The sequence below is a fragment of the Aethina tumida genome, chromosome 1, assembly GCF_024364675.1.
Source record: "Aethina tumida isolate Nest 87 chromosome 1, icAetTumi1.1, whole genome shotgun sequence".
Lineage (NCBI taxonomy): Eukaryota > Metazoa > Arthropoda > Insecta > Coleoptera > Nitidulidae > Aethina > Aethina tumida.
The window spans coordinates 72,894,635-72,917,561 of record NC_065435.1 but is presented as its reverse complement, the minus strand read 5'-3'; the positions used below and the strand labels follow the sequence as shown (position 1 = coordinate 72,917,561).

At 30.0% G+C, this 22,927-nt stretch overlaps 1 protein-coding gene across 2 annotated transcripts in view; it reads right to left on the bottom strand.

Annotated features, from left to right (window-relative positions):
* The window catches only part of LOC109597992 (uncharacterized), a 129,254-nt gene that overhangs the window by 52,102 nt on the left and 54,225 nt on the right, over positions 1 to 22,927 (bottom strand). The window contains exon 1 of one of the 2 annotated variants that reach the window (XM_049970788.1): positions 6,250 to 6,309. The exons of the other annotated variant lie outside the window; for it this stretch is intronic. Within the exon in view, the coding sequence (XP_049826745.1) occupies positions 6,250 to 6,280 (31 nt within the window). The 5' untranslated portion in view covers positions 6,281 to 6,309. Of the gene's footprint in view, positions 1 to 6,249; positions 6,310 to 22,927 lie in introns of those variants that run through there. 2 annotated transcript variants of the gene reach the window in all.

Here is a 22,927-nt window from a genome sequence, read left to right as displayed (position 1 = left end):
GCCTTCCACGCAATATCTCCGACTTCATATTTGCACAGCCATCAATCATAACATTCCATGTTTTAGATGGAACGACATTCTTTACCGTGAAGTAATGTGTTGCGTGAAGTTGAAAATAGTGAAACTATGTGCAGTGTTTCATATTGTTCGCCCTGGAGATGCATGAAATAACTATTCCGCAGCCAAGTTTCAGCGTAATACGTTTTGTCCTCATGCAGAGCACATAAATCTATTCATTCCGGAAAATGTCAATATTTGTACGACAAATGAGACGTTGCGAAGGCGTGAAAGCTCCTCACTGTCTGATGTTTTTCTGTTTTTGTTTTTAATTCGACAAATATTCATATGTATAAAATAATTTTATACAATTTTCATGACAATAACTGTAGAAGTTGAGATAATATTTACAAAAGCTTGACAAAACACGAACTTTCGAAACAATGTAAGTATTTTGACAAAATATTGAAACAGACTTGATAGTAGTATATGGATGGCAATTTCTAGAAATGGGGAGCGACTTAAATCCGGTCCCGTTTTGCGAAGGGGATGTTTTTGTTAGACTTGTTCATAATTAATTCTAATGCTGAAACTTAGCTGAGGCCAGACTATTAAGATAATTATTCATACAAGTCGGACCGATGCTCGTTTTGTACAATAAACGACAAAAACGTCTGAGAAGTTTATTTCACTCTGAGGAAAACTCTTTAATTGAAACACACAGACAAAATATAGGTTTGTCTCTATCGCGCTTTATTTTATGAACATTTAAATTTCCACCTTAAGTGTGAAAAATAAATAAAATCAGCTGGGAACAATGTCGGCGCGTTGTTTGTGAAAATTTAATAAATCGTCCAAAATTACTCCGCACCGTTGCAACGGCGTTGGCAAGGTTGTTCTACTACAGGAATTAGTAGCAATTTGAGCATAAAATTTAGTAGATGTCTCTGAAAATAACGTCGCCAGCTCTTGATTAAGACTCCCTGAATTATTGTAGTATGCCGGTGTCTACGAAAATTTTATTAAAATACATCAATCACGTCTCGTTTAACAAGGAATTTAGATAACTTCAAGTGGTATCACTGTTATCAATTAATTTAAACAATACGTGCTTTCCAACAGCAATTTTCAATTGTTTAAGGAATAAATAAGGATATTACTATTTTATTAGTCTGTTTGTAAATACACTGATTTATATTTCACTGTAAAATTTTACTATAGTTATTGCATATGAAATTTTATTTTATTTCTTTTTGTTCTTGGTTGAAATTTATTATTTTTTAATATTCGTGACATTATTATATATGTATAATTTTTATTTATTATCTTTTTAATCTTTCTTTTTTTTAATTTATTACATGATTTTTATCTTTTTCTTTACTGGCATTTTCAGGTTTTTAAAAATGTTTAAAGACAGTATTATGTTTATTTATTTAGAAATATTCGATTTGGCATGTATTCTTTTTGAAGGAAGTTCAACTATTTGTAAAAAATTATATAGTAGTATAGATTGATCTATTACTAATATCGGGTGAAATAAAAAAATTGAGGGTATGCGCAGAGGTTTTTTAATGTATATTTTGAGTTATTCATTAAAATTAAATTATAAATGAACAAGTTAAAGCAAAATTTCCATTTTACTGTATATATACAGAGTGATTCACCATGTAACTTGAAATGAAATACTTTTCTAATTTATTTTGAATTTTGATGCTGAAGAGTTTATTCTTGGCATACACGTTAAACAAGAATCATCTTACTCCCAAATTTTGTACAGGAGGAAGACTGCATGTATTTTAGCATAATTAAATTGAATATTAAAAATGCAAAGTAATATCCTCCATAGGACACTAATATACACTTTATATACTTTTTTTTGTAACTTGTGTATATACAATTTAAAAATCCAAGAATATATAGTATGTTCCATTGAAAATAACAAAGTTGATGGTATTGCTGATGAAACCGGAAATGAAATTTTGTTCAAAATAATAAATAATAAATTTACATAAATACATTTTTCCGTTCTTCATAAACTTCTAATGAATAAGTTGACTTTTTTCTGATGACTATTAACTATTTGAATTATTTTTTGTCATATTTTACATAACAATATAAAAATATGAATTGTTATTATAAAAATTAGAATTATTAAAATGTTTTATATATGAAATAACAATTTATATTTAATTTATTAAATATTACATTCAAATATATAAAATGTATGTACATAATAATTTATAAAAGGTTAACAATATTTTTTTATTAAAACTGTAAAACCCAAATTCTATTCTACCTATAAGGAGATGAATTTAATATAATAACAGAAAAGAAAAGGTTTTTTGTATCCGGGGCCTGAAGGCAATATTGAAAATCTTCTGACATCACAAAAAAACTGATAAATCTTAAAAAACAAAAAAATGAGATGGATCCACAGTCCTGCCTGATAATAATTTAATTTCATAGCTAGATTTGTAGTTAACTTAAGTAAAAAAGAGTGGGTTCATAATAAGAAATTTATATTACATATACTCTTTAAGAACATGTATTGATGGGCATGAAAGAAAAAAAAATTCATCACAAAACGGTCAGGTGTCCTTTTACTATGGCATTCCTGGCTTTCAACTATATTTTCTCTTCCTGGAGATGCAATAAAATGTCTGGCATCCGACCGAGCCATCTAGCTAAGATAAAATCGATGATGAAGTATTAGGATGCATCTAGCGATACACTGGATATTGACAGTCTAGCCGCTATATGTTATCTCTCACTTTGCTAAAATAAAAACGAAACTCCATCATGTAATGTAATACACCGTATTGTATCAACAAGTGAGAAATATTTACATTCAATCCATTGGGACCTCACTTTTGAATACAGCCAAAGTAATCCAGTTATTACAAACAATAAATAAAATGATGGATCAATAAAGTGGTGCTGGGGACGGTTGACAAGTAGACTTGCACATTATGACGTGCTCGTGCCCGTCATACAATACAATATTCCAACTAACAGTGCGAAATAGATTGTCGCAGCTTTCACACCCTGACAGTTTAAGTCTCCACATATCAGTTTTGGATGGTGTACTGTAACATTAACATACAACGCTCATTTGCAAGTAAATGTCGGACGGAGATTATGAATATGTTTGAAGAGCACCCGCATGCAAATTCGACCGCAGACACTTAGACTGGAAATTTATTGGGTGCCCGTTTTTCGCTTCTTAATTATGCGAGGCAATTTTGTTTCGTGACGGGTTGTTGAAAGCAGGTCAGTATTTTCGATTTATAGTTGGTCCGGTTCATTTCCTTTATTTAATGTAACTTTAAACGCTGACACGGTGTAATGATTTTGTTCCTTGGTAATAAATTGAACTTCACGTCTGAAGATATTTTACAATTACTTAAATCTGAATTTACGTTTTTTTTTTTTAAAAAATTCAACAAAATTGTTGAATTGTAATTATATTTAATTTCTTTTCTCGGTTACTTTCTCAATTTTAAATAACGCTAAATGATGACAAGTTGAAAAGATTTTATTTTTATTAAGTCAAGTCATTTCTAAAGACCCATTCAATTATTTTGAGTTCTTTGAATTTCTTATAATTAAGATGTACCTATACTCGTTCGCATTTACATTTTTGTTCTGCCATACCTTGTTTGATACTTTTAACATTTTAATTTATCCAGATTAACATTGTAACTTTTGTTTTATTTATTTAGTTCTCTTTATTCCTTCATTCAGTTTTTGTATGTAATATATATTCTGACAGCAATGAAAAGTTTTCGTTCCTATTAAGAAAATTGGATGTTGTACTTCTAAAAGGTCCAAGATGCTTTTAAAATTTTATTTACTCCCTAGTCGCGTTTACAAACGTTCAGACTTGTCATACTATAGCCGGAAAATTTAAATCATATAAAAGGTTTTATTGTGCAAAAAGTATGTTCTGTTTGTGGAATAAAGAGTGCCTTATTTATTAGATTTCCAAGATATACGTACTATAATCGTGCGTCAAACATCAAAGGTTTTGAAAAATTTCAATAGTTTAAAATAACGCAACAAGTTGCAAATGAATATTTTCCGATTTTACTTTAACAGCTTTTAAGAAATGCACGTAATATTATTCAAAATAAACATTTTAATTAATATACATAGTTATAACAGCGTGACTTAATTTAATTAAGTACAAACAAAATATTGATATAATACAAAATACGAATTTACAAATTATTAATGTCCACAATATAATAATAAATTTTAATCATATTTGGTATTACATTTTAATTAACAACAGAATATAATTATTTTAAAAGCCATTGTCTAATGGGTACAATAAATTTGTGTACTATAGTATTCCCAGAGGCAATGCAGTTAATCGATCCCTACAAATTTGATTCAGAATATAAACTAATCAATTACTTTATTTATTAAGTTTATTAATTTTAAAATACGTTTTAAATTTTGTTGTTCATATTTCCTTCAAGCTTCTACTAATATTTTTTAGTTTAATTAAAAACACAATAAATAATATTGTAGTTCGAAAAAAGACAACAATAAGCTCTATGCACTACACAATTTGGTCTACTATAATATTTTTATAATTAAAAATATGAGAAATATTGATTAACGCATTTTCTTATTCTTTCATTTATATGGAATTAAACTAATTAAATTATTAAATATTCTTGTTACTATTGGGACATGAAAATGTTATTTCTTTTATCAAGTAAAATATAGAACACATTGTGAAATAATAAAATTAATATCTCTGAATATTCTCGCAATTAATTTAAAGAAGTACATTTTTCACAATTTATTCTGTGGTTTACCTACCAATCTTCAAGCCCCAACAGCAACTAAAACTGAACGATTCATCTTCTAAATTGGGTTTATCACGATAATTTCCGTTTACTTATGACCCAGTATACAGATATATATATATATATATATATATATATATATATATATATATATATATATACAATATACGTCAATGTATATCAAAATCCGAAAATGGAATTACAATTACTTCTTAAATCAATCAATATTAATTATTAATTTATTAATTAATATAAGCACCGAATAATCTTCATACATGTACATGAAGAGGCCATGAATAATCAAATCAACGTCATCTACGAGCCCCTTCAACTCCTAACCCTTGATATATGTTGAGTTTAAAAACTATATATTTCCCTTAATATTAACAAGTTAAGCAGATGAAAAAAAAAAAATTAAATTTTGAATTTTTCCTTAAACATATTGTTGGCATTTCAATTATAATTTTCTAAACGAGTCGGTTTTTAGAAACTAAGTAGTAATGGGAGTTAAAAGCCCTTTTTATGAAGTATCAGTTGTTCCCCTTTCACATTTGAAAAAAATGAGATAACACACTCATTTTATTATTTGTTATTTTTAAACAGGATTTAAAAAGCTATTTCCAGATATAATTTGATGTAAAGAGACAGAAAAATATTCAATTGAGACCAAGTTTTCAGCGGCTTTGGCGCCATTTCCATAAATACGGACAAAATCAACGTAAAGTAGACAAGTTTCCCGAATGCATTATAATTTGAAAAGTGCTCAAGTAATATTATGCAAAACCTATTGCATTTTCTGCGTTATTTCCATTTTAATATTCAGCGATACTTATCCACAAGAGGGATGGAGATACTGGAAAACTGCAGTTTAAGAGATAAGTGTGCATTACTGCAGATTTTCACACTTGAGTCTTTTTTAGTAATGAAATATTGCTTAGTTATGAATAGTGGAACGATAACGTTGGAAATCCGATGGTTTTTGCGCCGCATTAAAATGTATATATGGAAAATCTGAAAACTTGCTTAAATATGTAAACCGTAAAATGTACATTTCTACAACAAGCAACGGAAATTTAAATCACGGCTGCATAAATTTCTTTGTTTATTTAATTTCGGGAACATCTCGACTTTTGACCAGCGAACGTTTATCTTTTGATCTGTTTTAATGAGTTCTACAATTAGTTTCAGGATGTTTGTAGTTCTTTCTTAGTGAGCCAATTACGAGCATTTTAATTGAGATTTAGTCTCTTTGGCCGTTTTTTCTAAGAAATTATTGTCATCATTAAGAATTATTGTGATAATTAAAATGGTTTTTCTGCAGTTATTTACTTACTAAAATTATAATTAGCAAACGTTTTCTTTGTGAACTTTATTATCTTGTAATAGCTTTAAAATCTTTAAAGTTCTTTTAAACCGAACATAATAAACTCACCTTGTACATAATCAGATGATTTTATTCCCATTTTCAGATAAATTGAAAGGCGTGCGTTATTCAGACGGTTGAGTCTATTGTGTGGCGGGCATCATAACAACTGATTACGATGTTTGACATGACGAACGGACAAGAAAGGGTCTTATCGCCGAACGGCGCAGGAAAAGCAACAATATAAGACGGCCGCAATCGTCGAACGACGGGAGAGGCGGTTTTGTGAACGGCTGCGTGAAAATGTACAGATAAAATTAACAATGTTGCTGCCTCCGTTTTGTTTTGCTATATTTTTTTTTTTGTAATTCCGTCTTTGTTGGTTTAAAATTAATAGAGGCGAGAGGAGGATTGGCGGATTAATTTCGCGTAATTTCCAATGTAAAATGTCAAAACGTAATAGTATGCTGACGCCGGCACAGTCATAGAACACGCCATTTAGAGTTTGTCGTCTGGTTCGCGGCCTTTTCCACGGCCAATGAGCAACTATCGCCATCGTGATATTTGCCCGATGCCACCTTTAAAGGTGAATTTGTTAATTGTACTTTTGGCTGTCGGGGAAACTTTAATCCCGTTTCACTGCGACCCAATTTCCCAAAATATTGTTTAAACTGAAATTTAGTCATCCCGAACATTTTAATAAGATAAGGAAGTAATCGTCTTAAGGGCGAAGACAATTAAAATCACGATGGATTTTCTTATGCAAACAGTTTATGTATCATTTTCTGCGTTATAAGCACGATCCGACCCGAAAATTAATCCGGCCAGGTAAATTATTAGATTTACACTTTATTAAGCGCTTATTTTGGCAGCACTAAATCATTCTTTATAATTAAAATTGCCAGGCGGAAGTTCTTACCGTCTTTATGTCTTTTTAATACACTTAAAAAAATGTTTTAGAAGTGCAACATTATTAACATTTTTTATGCCTTAAAACTGGTCTAATTTAAAATTTCATCAAGTTACGGAAAATAAAATTTGGATGTAGATAAAAAGATGCAGCAGATAAAATTTATAGTATGACGATTTCAATTAATATTTAAATATTTTTAATTATTATAAAAACATTACCGAAAATATACAAAATTATTCTATTTGTATTGTGATTTCTAATTTAAATTCCCATTAGTATGTAAATACATGTTCAATAATTAAATAAAAAACCAATAAATATAGAATAAGAGTTTAATTTAAAGAAAAATCACCACTCTAAAGAAAATAAATATTTGATTTGGTTAAATAAAAATATAAAAATATTACTGAATAAAAAATCCTTTCAAATAAATTAAGTTAATCTTAACAGTTATTGAAAATATTTTTTTAAGTTAAGATAAGTCCCAAATCTATTTAAAAATTAGTTTCTTTACTGAATTAATTAATATAAATTAATATTATTGAGTAATTAAATACTTATTATTATATTATATAATAAATAATAACAATTTCTATAATACAATATAAATCTTTTAAATGTGTTTTTTTACAGTTAAATTCAAAAATGGAGAGAGTTCAATAAATGATTTGAGTAACCTAACTTTTGTTTTTTAAGTTTATAAAAATGTGTAATGGGGTAATATAAATCCTTTTAAAACATGACTGATATCTGTAAATCTAATTCTGGTTATATGAAATGTTTTAATAATTAATAGTTAATATTTGTTTTCTCCTAAAGAAGACAAGATTATATTGTTGAAATATTAAAATAACGCACTTTTACTACTTAATTTGAAAAAATTAATTATTTGGTAAGTAGTATTTTTATAAAATTTTAAAATATTTGTACTATAAAATCGTATTTAAAATATTTAAATATGTAAACTTAAAAAAATAAAACTATTTACTATAATTTATCTGTCTAATGAATTATTTTTTACAGTTAAAAAATAAAATTAATAAAATCATTAGATTATTTTTTATTAAAAATTCAATTTTCAAATAAATATATAATAATAGAAGAAATATGTTTATTTAGTGAAAGTTTTGCAATTTTTAAAGAGATATTTGACAAATTTTAAAACATATCTACATATGTCAATGAATTTTAAGAAACAGAAAAATGCCAATAAATAAATAAAAAATAAACAACATTTAAACATAATAATAAATAAAAAATTTAAAAATAAAATAAACTACATCATTTTTTTATAATACATTTTTAGCTAGGTTGATAAAAACTAAGTAGTTTAGTTTAAATTTTTAAAATCAACTTGTCAAATAATAGACAATAAAAAACGTTTTGCATATTATTATTAATTAAAAAATACATTTTAGTGAATTTTGTTGATCTGATCCGTATGTGATACTTTTGTATTTTGTTTTTTCATGGTTAACTTGTTTATAAGAAATAAATTATATATATTTAATATAATTTTAGAAACGAATCTTTCTTTGTTGAAAAACATAAACGTCAATTAAGTTAATGCATGAATTATCCAACTCTAAAGACACACAATTCCTTAATCGCTCAGCGCATTTTCTAAACACTTGTGCGAATTAATCCGGCAGCGTCGGTTTGGCATCACGGTCGGGAATAATCCGGGCGAAACGGACCGGAGACAAATGGAGGAGACGTTGAATAAGTGAGTAATATCAATTGAGTGCGAGAGCAGGTTGTATCCGTTCTAACAAACGCCGCGCGGAACTATCTGCAAACTGTCATTAGGGAAACTACCGATATAAATGTCGGCGCTAATCCACCTGAACCTGGAGTTTCCAGGTGCGTCCTCCAAACTGAAAACCTGCGCTACGATTGTTCTCGGTTCTCTTGCTCTTTTTTTACGTTCGGGAAAATGATGCTGTCGTTTAACACGATGCGAGTAGCTTTTATTATATTCTGCAAAACGGAACAATTGGATTTTTTTTACATTTTTTTTTAACTCGTCGATATTTAAGTCGGTTCCACTCAGTTTCGGTTCAATTTATTGTCGAATGTTATATGTAGCCATCGATTTAATCAATTTTAACTTGTCCGCCATTTAAACATTTAAGGAAACATTTTAACAATGTACAGTTCGTTTGTTTATTCATCGTTGACTATTTCAAAAAGTTCTCGACGTTAGTTTTCAAACATATCACTCAGTCAGCGTTTATTCCACATGGAACACGTATTCATCCATTACAAAAGTCATGAAGTGTCCAATACTTTATCTGCATTCACGTTAAATATGAATGCACGGTTTACATATGTATGTAGATAAAGCCCCGCCGACAATTTTGTGCCGTTTGAAACGTTTTTCATTACTCGCAAACTGTTTCACTTTAAATGCGGTTAGCACTGTAATGGTTGCTTTTACGTATGAGCGGCCAAATATTGTTCTACATGTTTGCTTTAAACTTGCGCTGGCAACACACTAATGACAGAATAAACTTCAACTGCGACTTTAATGCGTGGGAGTCGCGAAACTAACGACCCCGCGTTTAAATTTATTAAAGGGAGACATTTTTCAACATGTAAAATGTATACTTCATACGATAGACTGAAAAAAACTGACTCTGACCATAAACATGTTCCGCCTGTTTCAGACCGTGAACAAAACTATACCACAGCTTTCCTCGGAAATAGTTTCTTTGACCATTCTGTACGACAAAGTACAGTAGAATCCTCCTATGATGAACTTCAGAGGATCAAGTAAAACAATTCATTATGAGGGAGTGTTCACATGATCAGAATAGTTATTATTTAAACAAGTAATTAAATTATCTAATTTTAATTTATAAAGGATAAGCAACTATTAAAAGAACAAAATAAAATCAAAACATAATATTTTGAAGAATTAATTCTACTTTGTTTAATGATAATTTAGATTTCTGTTGTAAAGTGTTAATTAATTAATTCTTCAAAGTATATTATATCCTCATATTCTTCAGTGACATAGAAAATAAAAACCATAGATCTAATATTACAACTTTAACAAAATTTGATGTGTACACTCGTTCATACGACTCGGTATAGTAACATATAGTATAGTATAGTGAAGTAGGCATCCAAATTTTAATCATCTAAGTGAGTTTGACAGAGGGTGAATTCTTTATTGGCTTAAAAGACACAAGACTTTCGTTTGTGGAAATTGACAAACGGATAAACAGGAATCGAAGCACTGTCTACAATTGCTGGAAAGTATGGTGAGAACGAGGTGCGAGAAATTCAGGAAGACGTCGAGCGACAAACGAACGTCAAAACCGCCGTCTTAGATCTTTGGCTCTGCGTGATCGTTTTGTAACCACTCATGCAATTGCGAACCAGTGGTTTACAGAAGAAAAATGGCTTCTTATTGTGATAAGTGTTTATCATAAAATTCCCTTCTACTTTTTTCTTACCGTTCTCGGTTTTTACTTCCTCTCATAGTGAGACATCGCCGTCAAAGATTGGAGCGATGTAGAAGACAATTTTTTGTCAAGGGATGTGTATATTGAATAGCTGAAATTATAATTTTAGGTGTCATTACCTGTAGTAGTTGGTCGCCTTTAGTTTTCATTAAAGATAATTTGACCGCTCAATGATGCGTCCAGGAAATTGTGGTGCTCCATTTGCTGCCTTTCTATAGGTCTTTTGAAAATCCAGTTTTCTAAGGATAATGCTCGACTACATATTGCGAGGATTACTTTGGAGTGTTTACAATGCTGTAATGTAAATTTGTAGTTGGCAAGCAAGATTTTCGGCACTTATCGCTGATTGAATACGTGAATTCAAAATGCTTTGACGGACTTCCAGTAGAGGTGGTACGAAATAAAGTATATAGGATTAAATTGACCACCTGTTTAGATCAATGCCAAGAAATGTCTGTGTGAGTATCTGAATCATCGTAACTGCATCTCTTTATTGGTTTAAAAAATTAATATATTCAATATTTTTGTTTGAATGTTTAATCTACTGTTACTACTCCCTCAGTCAAATTGTGTACCACATATCAAATAACTCTATAGAAACAATGGGAACTATGTGTCATATACTATATGTCACTGAGTATAATTTCAGGCTCTTCTAATTCAAAATTTTCCATATGTTATTTAATTTGGATCATTTTCGGATTAAATGTCAACTTTCTTTAGTCGTAAGCAGTACCAAATAACTCATAAAATGGACAAACTGACGAATTTTTCATTTCTTATATGTAAAAGTATATTATAGCCGAATTTAATTTACACAGACATTTTGAATACGTATAAAAACTCAGACGTCTAAAAATGGCATATTACAACAGAATTTGTTATAGACGAATACTGTACTAAGTACTTATAAACAGCAATTATAAACAATTCAGTATCGATTTAACTGCCAGACACTACCAAATCATTATAAGGAACAGTGGAGTGGCAATAATTTTATCTGTTCCTTTATGAGTTCAAGAATGTCGCGTTTAAAACTTTTATATCCGGAATCAAAATTACTTTTATGAGTCAAATGCGAACATAAAAGGTTCCTTAACTTGTATTTTTCGTATAATTTTATAGCTGACTTGGCATGGATTTGAACGCTTTCACGGTAATATTTGTTTTATCAAATTTTTAAAAGTTTTAAGTGAATGAACGAAATCTCTGCTTGCTTCGACGTTTATTGTATTTCACTAGTAAATTTGCAACAACAATTGCATTATTTATTAACTACATGATCTCCCACAATAACCATTAAACCAAATTCCAGTTAATGATGTCGCGTGTAAAATACGACCGGAGTTCAAAATTATGACGAGGCGGACGAAAAATAAAAATATAATGAAAAATTGAGATATTTATGCCCCGCTCACATCCAGCATCAATTGATTAAATTTATGCCTGTTTTATTTGGCATAAGCGCGAAATAATTTCGTAATATAGATTGAACATGTCGTGTTTTTGATTGAAATTCATAATTTATTTAATTTAAAACTGCATGCACTACGTTTTATAGCGTTATGGACTCTGTGTAAATGCGGAATATAAATAACATTCCGTACAGAAGCTGGCGTAAATTTTGTTGGTCATTGAAAAATTAATTAGAATTTTTGCCAATTACATTGAAAATATCATGGCTGTATTGATATTAATTTGGACCGTAAATAATTGCACGTTAAAATTTTATTTCGCTGATGGTATATTTTTCACAAAAACTCTCACAAGTAGGTTAGTGCGAAATGGTCGTTAGTTTCAATAAGCCGTGACAAGTTAATACACGCGGTATATACAGCATCATAAATAACCGGCGATTCCCGGAGAAATTTCACTTTTACAATTGTTTCCAAGTTCCCGAATTCTTCGATCGTCTCCAGAGTTTACGCCCGCACCCACATATATTCCGGGATTATGTTATCGGATCCTTCTTGGACACTTGCCGCGAAAATAATTGTGTACTACTATAAACGAGCCCCGCGGGACGGCAGTCAACTTTAGAACCGTCGTGCTTCGGTTCCGGTTTGATGGGGAGTCATAAGAATTTATTTTTCCGTCTTACAATGATGATTATTTTAAAAAAAATCCAGAAAATTTTACTGAATCTTTTATAACTTAATCTCGTTACATTTTTGATTTAGTTCGCCGACACTAAGTGTATGTGCCAAATCCCAAAATTTACAATACTTCGTCAAATGTGTAGGGTGTAAGAGAAAAGGGAGAAGAAAAGAATCCGGCCAAATTAAAATTTACGACGCCAACAAAGTAAATCACAGCCCCCAGACCCCACCAAAAAACTTTTAAAACCCGATCGTGACGTTTTTCCTTTGGAAACCTATAAACAAAACGACTAGAACAAATAAATGTCGGAAACATTTATTGTTATTTTATCGCCAGGTCGACTCGGCGGAGCGGCGAAAATAAAGCGGGCCCCGTCCGAGAACGGCCCCCCATCTCTTTTGGCATTAGTTCGCGAATAAATCTTGAACGGTCGATAGCGCCCCCGCCGCCCTAACTTATGAATCCTGACCTGTGCACCGGACTAACCAATAAACCTTTATGGGTGCGTTTTTGGCGGCCCGATATTACCGCCACCCCCGTCCTCAAAACGTCACCCGGAATTCAGTCATAAACCAACGAATATCTGCATATGATCCCATTTTTATTACCTGGATCTTTACGACCAGCTCGATGGATCAACTCCACTACGAGTCCTAACACTAAAGACGCAAATGTGAATTTTAGTTTCATGTCTTTAGTATCTAAATTACACTCATATAATACTAGTTTACAGAGAAAATATGGAAACTTCTTATATTTTTGATCTGTTTTTGACTGTATTTTTGTATTTTGCGATTTATGATTTTACTTGTCCAAAGGAAGCAGCAATTATTGAGATTAATACTTCCAATTATGTCAAAAATATCTACGAATATCTATAAAAATTCAAAGTAATTGGCATACACATTTTTTCGAAGGTACAGAGCAGAATATTTAAAATTTCAAACCTCAAATATGACAATTAAAAATGCATTTCCTCTTTAGCAATTTATTTTTATTTTCTTTCAGAATCTAGGCATGACTGAAATAGGGAGAAGATGACAAGGAATTGTCATCGCAGATTTTTTATTGGTGGGTGACAAAAAAGTAAAAATGTGTCTCCAGTGTATATTTGTCTTTGGAGTCAATCTCATATACACGGATTAAATATTTAAACCTATTTAGTCTAGGAATTTATCATATCAAAAGATACCGAATTATTTGTTGTCACAAAAAACTACTAAAATGACAAAAATTGCTTAAAATTTGAAATTTCATCAGCTTTAACTCGTAAGAACAAACATACAACAGATTTATTCATTTTTCTAAAAAAATTTAATTTATTTTGAAAAACACAAAAATATTATTATTATATATTATACTTTTCATATTAAAAGTACCCAAATTGCAATGTAATAGAAAATTTGTCAGTTTTTAAAATTAAAATTTATAACTATTATTATATTTTTAATATGCAGTAAATCGATTTTATAGACGTGAAATAATAATAACAGGAACGTTTTTAAAAGGTCACAATAAAATCAAAAAAGTTGCTTCAATTAGTAGATGAAAGGTTCTGGAAAATGTCAGCCGAATATCAAATTGGCCACTGGGAATCATTAGTCTGGAATTGCATATGTCGTCCAAGTAAAAACTCGTATGTCCGGAATAAAATTCAAAATGAATTGATTGAAAATTCCAGACGAGGCTACTCCAATTAAGTTTGATTTTTGTGCTATCAACAAAACAAGCTTTTGATTTCGGTGTCATCATAAACATAAACAGTCGAGTTTATACCGTGTCCTTTGAAAGTAACATTGTCCTATGCAGCTTCTTTATAATATATGTGTCCGAGAAGAAAATTCCATATCATTCGTGCACTCCAATTTGATTTACGTTATGTTGTCAAAAGTATTTCTGTCCCGTATTCATATTTTCAAAGAATATTGAGAAAGTAATTCACTGGACCGCGTAGTTGATTTAATACGATCCGTTTTATGAGTGTCCGGAAAACTCGTCCTCTTCAAGGTACTAGATTTATGACGGCAAAAACAAAATTGTGAACGCAAAATGTATCAGCTTCAAATGTTATATAGAAAGTTCAATTCAAACCATGATTCAAGTTAAATCTTACTTGAGACTTTCGAACTGATTTTGTCAAGATGTCGAGAGGTAAATCTACACTTATGCAACGTGTAGAAAAGTACAAAGACTGTATTAATGTTTTTTTTTTTGACGTATAGAACTTAATCAATAAAACGCTAAACTAATAAACCGCCTCAGAAAGTCGAAAGTTCAATTTTAAAATTAACGAACGGAATCTCATTTAACCTCGCTGACAAAAGGCGACTAAGGAAGTTCCGTCTTCGCCATTTTTTTGCAACTACATTCCCCAAACTTATTTCGCAAATGGCAATGCAAACAGAAAATCCAGTCACATTGTGTAAACATCGAAATACGCGGCTTTAAAGTTTACTAACTGTGAATAACGAGCCATTTTTTATTCTCAGTTCTTTCATTCGTTACTACGACTGTTTCGACGTCAAACTGGATTTGCGCCGTGTTCAAGTGTGTTTTTATTATTTCTGATACGAATTTTAATTAACTACGTTAATTCGGTATCGATTTATGAACATGTTCATCTAGAACTAAAGGGTATACGTGTTAGGAGTCAAATAAAAAAAAAATAATTAAAAGCCTCTCCACATGGCGAAATTTAATTTGACGGTAGAAAGCAATCTAAGCAATTTGTATTCATTTGGAAATAATTTACGTACAAATAACGTCAGCTGTCTATTGGGCAATAGATTCTAATTGTTTTAATTGTTTTTCAAGGGAGCGAATAAATTTCTATGTGCATGTAACCAATTTGCTGTCTCATTTGCCCAAGCGTTCACGAAAATATATTGGACAATGGAAAATTGAATTAAGTTGGGGTGAAATAGTGGTGATATTGATATTATCGATAGACCCAAAACCAATCAGAGCCATTTTATTATTTAATACCTTATAGAAATTGAGCCACTATTTATTTTTTCCTTAGTAATATTTATAATTGAAAAATTTGGTAAGTTGATTTTAAATTGCACGAGTTCTTGTATTTAAACTAAACTGTCAAAAAATTCGAAAAGGGTTCAGGTGGATTTACGATGAACTAAGCGATAATTTATTGAGTCTATCTTCGATTTTAAATTAAATTTTAATTAAAAACGGTCCAATTAACCCGAATGGAAACTTCGGAACAATCAAAGCGAAAATAACCGGAATGCTGAGATGATCCTTGAAAGAAATTAAAATTTCCACCTAAATCTTTTATTAATTGCACCGTAATTAAGCTTTTGTAAAATTAATAGACAAAATATTAAAAATGTCAACGTACATTTTTGTTTTTGTTAGACGGGATTAAACTCATCAGTACAAATTGCAACAGACAATAAAACTAAGCTGCTGTAAAAGTTTTAATATAAATCCGCGTCGTTATTACCTTCAATGTGTACAATAAAATTTTATACATCAGTACTAAATGAAGCCAATTCGCTAACAGCGTAAACACTGAAAGTAGTTTCCTAGCAAAAAAATTAATAAATAAAAAGCATTTTATTTAATAGTCTACTAAATAAATTTTACCATATTTTTTATAAAAACAGCATATTTTAAATTTATGGTTCGGCACTTTCGTCTCGCCAAAACTCAAACGCACCTAATGAGATTTTATTGAAAGAGAATAAACGTTGTTGCAGTCAAATGGCTTTTATAATTTCACGAAACTTTAATGGACTTAAGAAATTAATAGAAGGCGAATTTAAAAAGTTTCAGCAGACAAAGAACGTATTTTTGTACAAAGTTGATGGATTTATGATAGACTCAATTTTGTTTTCGGTCCAACAACACGTTTTATGTATAAAGTTAATAAATACTTAATTGAATAATCGTTGTTCGGGAAGTTTTAGATACAAAAAATCAGAAAATTAAAATAAAAATGGGTATAGCCAATTTATGTGGCCTGACAGAATTAGGTACAGGAATAGCAAAAGATGAAAACATAATAACCCGAAATTTGCTAAATAAGACCTTATTTCAAATTACATTAATCCAACAACAATGTAGTTATTATACTAAAATCCTTTGTTCATGTCAATCCTAACTTTGCAAAACAATTAAGTTTATATCAACAATGAGGGGATATAAATTTGATAATATACGAGACAATATTAAGTTAGTGTTGCAGTGGCATTATAATTTAATAAATTATCAATAAACCCATAATTGTGTTAGTAAATTCGTAGACGGTATGCAGATCTCTCCGCACAACGGTGCCAACAACTAAAACTCAAACTAACTAGACTCAAGCCATTAGTAAACATTAGCGTTAATATTAAAGGCTAAAACTTAAGCAACTCAATGTTGAACAAGAATCATTGTGGTTATTGGATGCAAGTTGACCTGTTTAATTTAAAATTACATATATGTATATATTACTCAAAGTTGCCTCATAAATCACATTGCATGTAAATATTATTGTACATGCTTTGGGGTAATTTATTTTTTATGCGTGTAATTTGCAATACCGTGTGCTGAATTATTACAGTTTGATAAATATTTTTACGAGTAGAACTATGGCAGAAATTAATAAATGCCAGTAAACCATAATTTTATTTGCAATAATTTCAAATCTCCATTACTGTTAAAACTAGCAGCTGGTAATATTATTAATCGGTATTTGTTGTTAATATTTCCATTAAGTTTACAATATAACTAATACACCTGGTTGTCGTATACATAAATTCAACGATCAAACATTATGAAAATATCGTCCTGCATTAAAACAAGCAAATGTTATTTATTAATGCACATACTAAAATTACAAAATTTACTTTAGAAAATAATGAAATTATTCGCTATTAATATTTGTTTGTTTTAACTAACGTATTCAATGCTTTTCATAATAATAGGTATAATATATCGTAATTAGTTTTTGTTTTGCATTCATGTTTTTACGTGGTATAAATTTGCAGTGTTGCTCAGGTTCCTTTCACCCTCAAAACACGTTTAATTTCGTCAATTTGAATTTAGAATTTCCAATGAATACTGCCGTCGGCACATTTATTTCAGGATTTGGTTTGCTAATCAAACGAATACCGCGATAATAACAAGTAATTTAAATTTTAAATTTTTGGGAACCCGGGCGTTTATCTCGTTTAGGATATTGGTTTCAATTTGCTTTGTCGCGATTTATAATATACTTACATTTAAAAATAATATACAGTATGGGCCATTTAAAATAGAAACACCCCAGTAATTTTTTTTATTTGTTACTCTATTTTTTGGTTATAATAGTTCAATAAAGGAACTTATACATAACACAAAATTTTCTGAATCATCCGGCAATGTCATTAAATGGAAAAAATTATTTTTAACTTTTATGAAGTCCTGCATTGAATTTAACATCCAGATTTCATAAAAAATTTCTTTGACATAAGTAGAAATCACATTTTTCTTATAATCACTAAAATAACAAAACCATGGAATAAAATGAGAAAAATTAAATTAAATTTCATTCTGTATATCACGAAGGTAAATTGTCCAAAATTTGAACATTTATGTGTGGTTATATAGTCCCAATGGTAACGAGCCTTGGATAACTATTAATAGCCTTAGGAGTTATTAGGTTATATACCATCAACTCATTACTAGTGATTGCGATCTAAAACACCTCTAAGAGGCTAGGCTATTACATGGACTCAAAACGTCAAGGTTCTTCAAAATTGGCCTTTGCCTTAATAGTCCTTTTTCTATTGAAAAGAGGATAGGATTGGTGAGTTATGACCGTCGAATTCGAGTCTGAAGAGAAAGAGGTACACAGCAGCTATTCACTTTAGCCAGTGAAGTAGGGCAGAAGTCTCATGTTTTGGAGTGGAATCATGCATGGAAAACGAAATGTTTATATGGTATATGTTTATTGTCACTGGGCAAATTTACATAGATTTTATAATACGACTTACTGTAAAACTTAATTTCGTATTTATGAACGACAGGGCTCGACCACATCGAGAGAATGGAGTTTTCTGGGATATGAGCCTAACTGAGTATGTACGGGATTACTTCCCCAGATTTAATTGTGCACCATTTAAATTCTTCCAAACCTACTACTGGCTGCAGTTAAAGAAAATAATAATATACCCCAAGAATTTTTTGATTATCAAATAAAAGGCATGCATAGGCTTGTAAATGCTTTAATACAAAGCAATAGTGTTAACACTTTGGATAATAAAATTCACTGATGGTACTATTTTTTTTTTAATTTAATTATTGTCTATTTGGTAAATGTTAAAAGGCTTTGGAGATATTTTCAACATCTGAAAATAGTTTAAGAAAGGGCATAGTATAATAAAAACAAATTTGTTGATTTTAAATCAAATTATATCGTGTTACAAGACTTTTGAAACTCAGTATATATAATAATATAGTATAAGGATAATTAATCTTATTAATATTAAAATAAATTATCATAGAATTACATCATCTTAAAATAATTATAATCGTAACAAAAAGGACATAACTACATAATTAATTAATACATACATAATTTTGATTAAAAACTAGTTTATTCCATTGTCAAATCAATTAATTTCAACACTTCAACTGCACATAATGCCTGGAAACATGTTCTTCAGTTAACGCATGAGTGACTAATGGAAGGTTGTATGGAAATCGCGTTGCCATTAACCCTGGGACGTATTAATAAAATATATGGCCCGAACAGGGAGCAACATGTCACCATAAAGACGCCGAACAATTGCCGGTCGACTACAGAATTTCTCGACAATAATCGACATGTGAGGAAACATGATACACACAGGCGAAATTACCAGTTAATTTTAATTCGCATTGAGCTAACGAGACTTAATTATACATTGTTCCTTCTCACAGGTTTAACATTTTAAATATTACGACAGTTAACGTTATTTGAAGCACCTCTCTTGAGTGACACTTTTCAAGTATGATTGGCAGTTTCGCAGCTCAATTAATAATCTCCCCATAGTTAATAGATCGGTTCTTAATTCCTCGAGTTAATACAGTTGGACTAATGGATTCGGATGTCAATTAATCTGGGTAGAATTAATAATATATTTCCGAATAGGGTCAACATGTTACAAAGACGTCGAACAATTGAGGAAATTCCACTCAATTCCAGCAACATTGTAATATGACATGGAAGTTGAACATGGTATTCAGGTAATTAAATGCATAATAAATTCCAGGATTTCTTAAGAAAACTGAATAAGAGTGTTTATTAGAAATTATCTACTGTTACAAATGAAGTTCCATTAATGTAAAACCTTGCACAATTTAAACAGATAATAGAGTGTTAAGTTAATTAAACGTGGCGTCCGATAACAATGTGTTTTTACTTTTTATCAAGGTATCATTTAATGTAGATACACTTTGAAATGAACTCGTATTGTTGTAATGAAGCCAGACAAGTTGAAATTTTAATAAAACTCGATTGTTCCACTAGAAAATTCATTTCTGGTCGAGACCACAAGTGTTAACTTCCACCAACACTTTGAAACTTTAGGACAATTTCAAATTTTAATCGTCCCCTGATTTAATTCGTGCAACGCTTTGGTATTTTAATATCGCCATTGTAATTTTTATGTTATTTTCCGATGGCGGCAAACTTTCGTTTCAAAACTTCCTTTAAACTACGTGTTTTATGAGAAGGAAATCGTAGTTTTGGGGTTGCGAAAGAAACTTGAACTTTGTTCGAAATTTCATATAAATCACGCAGTTGTCTGGAGTGGTTAATTGAAATTTAATAGTTCGCATAAACATTTATTAAAAAGTCCATTACATGAATTTTTCATGTCGACATTATTATCCCGTATTATTATTCCTCCAACGAAAACTCTCATTAGTCCATCAAAATCACCCCCGCAGTTATTAAAATAATGATGGAAGATCACGCAGACGGGGAACAGTTTAAGGAGCAGCACGCGCACGTTAATCGATGGAAGGAAGGAGGCAAATAATTACTGTGACGCAACACAACATAATTACGATCCGCAAGAAGCATTACGTTGACCCGAAAGAGAAATGGATTGTGTTTTCGCAACACATTTTCTATTATCCGCGGTGTCCGGACGCATTGATAATGGCCTCAAGGGATGGGGATAATTACGATAAATCGCCAACGTCCGAATTCCACGTGAATCCCCCATCACGGTTTATTGAAAACGAAAATAACCGTTGTATTATTACAGGAACGCAATCGAATCTGTACGGTGCAAATATTAAAAAATCAATATTGAACAGGTCACAATCAAATTTCATAAAAAAAATAAAAATGTACACGAAGTGTCAGTGGAATGCAATAAGGGTTTAATTAAGAAATGGTTTCGAGACAGATGTTAGGTTAAGGAATTGGAACATTGCGATCGTCTGGAAATTGTCGTTAAACTCGGACACGACAAACACAAGTTGTATTGTAAGTTATGTACATAGTTCCGTCGAAACTTCGATGCCAGTTTGTCCCACGAATCCGGATACTTTAAACAAGGGTACATAAAATTCACTGTAATTTGTGTATTTTACATTTGAATTAATGACAAATCGATTTGCGGTTCAACGAAACGAAAACTGTCTTTTTGGTGCCACGTACTGAAAAGCAATTGTTACAGAACGTTCGTGCAGCTATTCAATTTTATGTCCTGAACCGTTTCCTGAAAACCGAATTCCTTAAGTGAGACTTATATTAAATCATTAAAATCGCTGCAATGGCAACGTTTAATTTTCAACAGTTCTAATAAGATTCTACTGTTAACAACATTAGCGCTTAAAATTATTACTGGCCAGTTTATTAAGTTAACAATTGATTTACGGCTTTGAAACAATGTACTGAATCTAATTAGGCCGTTTTACTAAGTTTGTAGATGCAATGAATCGATAAGTGCGATTAAGTCCTAGCCTGAAATTGCATTTTCTATTAAATTGTTACAATAAATTATATTTATTGGAGAAAAGTACTTTCGCGATTAAATTAATGGAAGTTGAGTGGAAATTGACTAAGCGTCCTATTACAGAATGTAATCAGGGTTAAAATTTGGTTCGCCTTCGATTTGCATATAGGAATAGTTTGATTATCTACTTCGGAAAAAAGGTGAAAAAAAATGGCCTATGATCAAGAAAACCAAACTTATTTCATAGATCACAAGAAGAAAATGCTCTTTTCGATTGTGTTACGAAATTACTTAAAGGCATGAAATTATGAATATATGAAATTTGGTAGATATATTTTGGCGGATGTTTGGTTGAACAAAAAACTTTCTTTATAACAAAATGTATTCCATTTTTTTAAAAGAAGTTTCTCATTTTTTATAATGATATGTGATATAGAAAATTACTGTAACTTGCACTATACAATTTTTATGAAATGCCTAGAATGTTTTTACAGACCTTTAGAGTTATATTAACATATTCCTTAAAATAGAATTATAGATAAAAAAATTACTATGGTGTCTTAATCTTTAAATTAATTATAAATATTCATAAAACTGCAAAAATTTGTTGTTAATTCATTTTAAACTACATATTTCAATTGTTCAATAAATTTTCATTTTTCATTTCATAAATATTAATACTAAAATTACATAACAATTTAATATATTTATCCTGCTTTTTCTTAATTTTTTTAATTTTATTATTGAGTAATTAAAATTTCGAATTATTCAAAAATATTTTAAAAAGTAGTTTTAAATTTTCAAGTATTTTAATCCTTTTATTTTATTAATTTAATTATATTAATAATTAATTTAAATTGAAAAACAAAACATTTTTATAAATAATTTTATAAGAATATCATTTTAAGATTTTTAAAAATAATAGTATAAAAATAAGTAGTATATGATATAATAATATAAGTAGTATATAATATATAATATTTAATTCTAAATTTATAGAATTTTAAAAAATTAATAAATAAAATCTATATTTATTTTTAAATATTTTTATTTGTATAATGCAAATACAAATACACTGCTCGTTTTTTGAAGCAGATATCATTTAAAAAGTCAGAATACCAATGGCATTGTAAAATTGCATAAATATAACAATATTCCAACAAACAACAGAACTTTTAAATGAGTAATAAAACTATAATCATTATTTTCCTTTAATAAATGTGTAGTGGTTTCTAGTGTAAATTTATTGTTAAAGGAAGTTTGATACGTGTTCAATTGGATTGATGTCTGGTGAACGCTAAGGTCACTGCAGGAGAGCAATG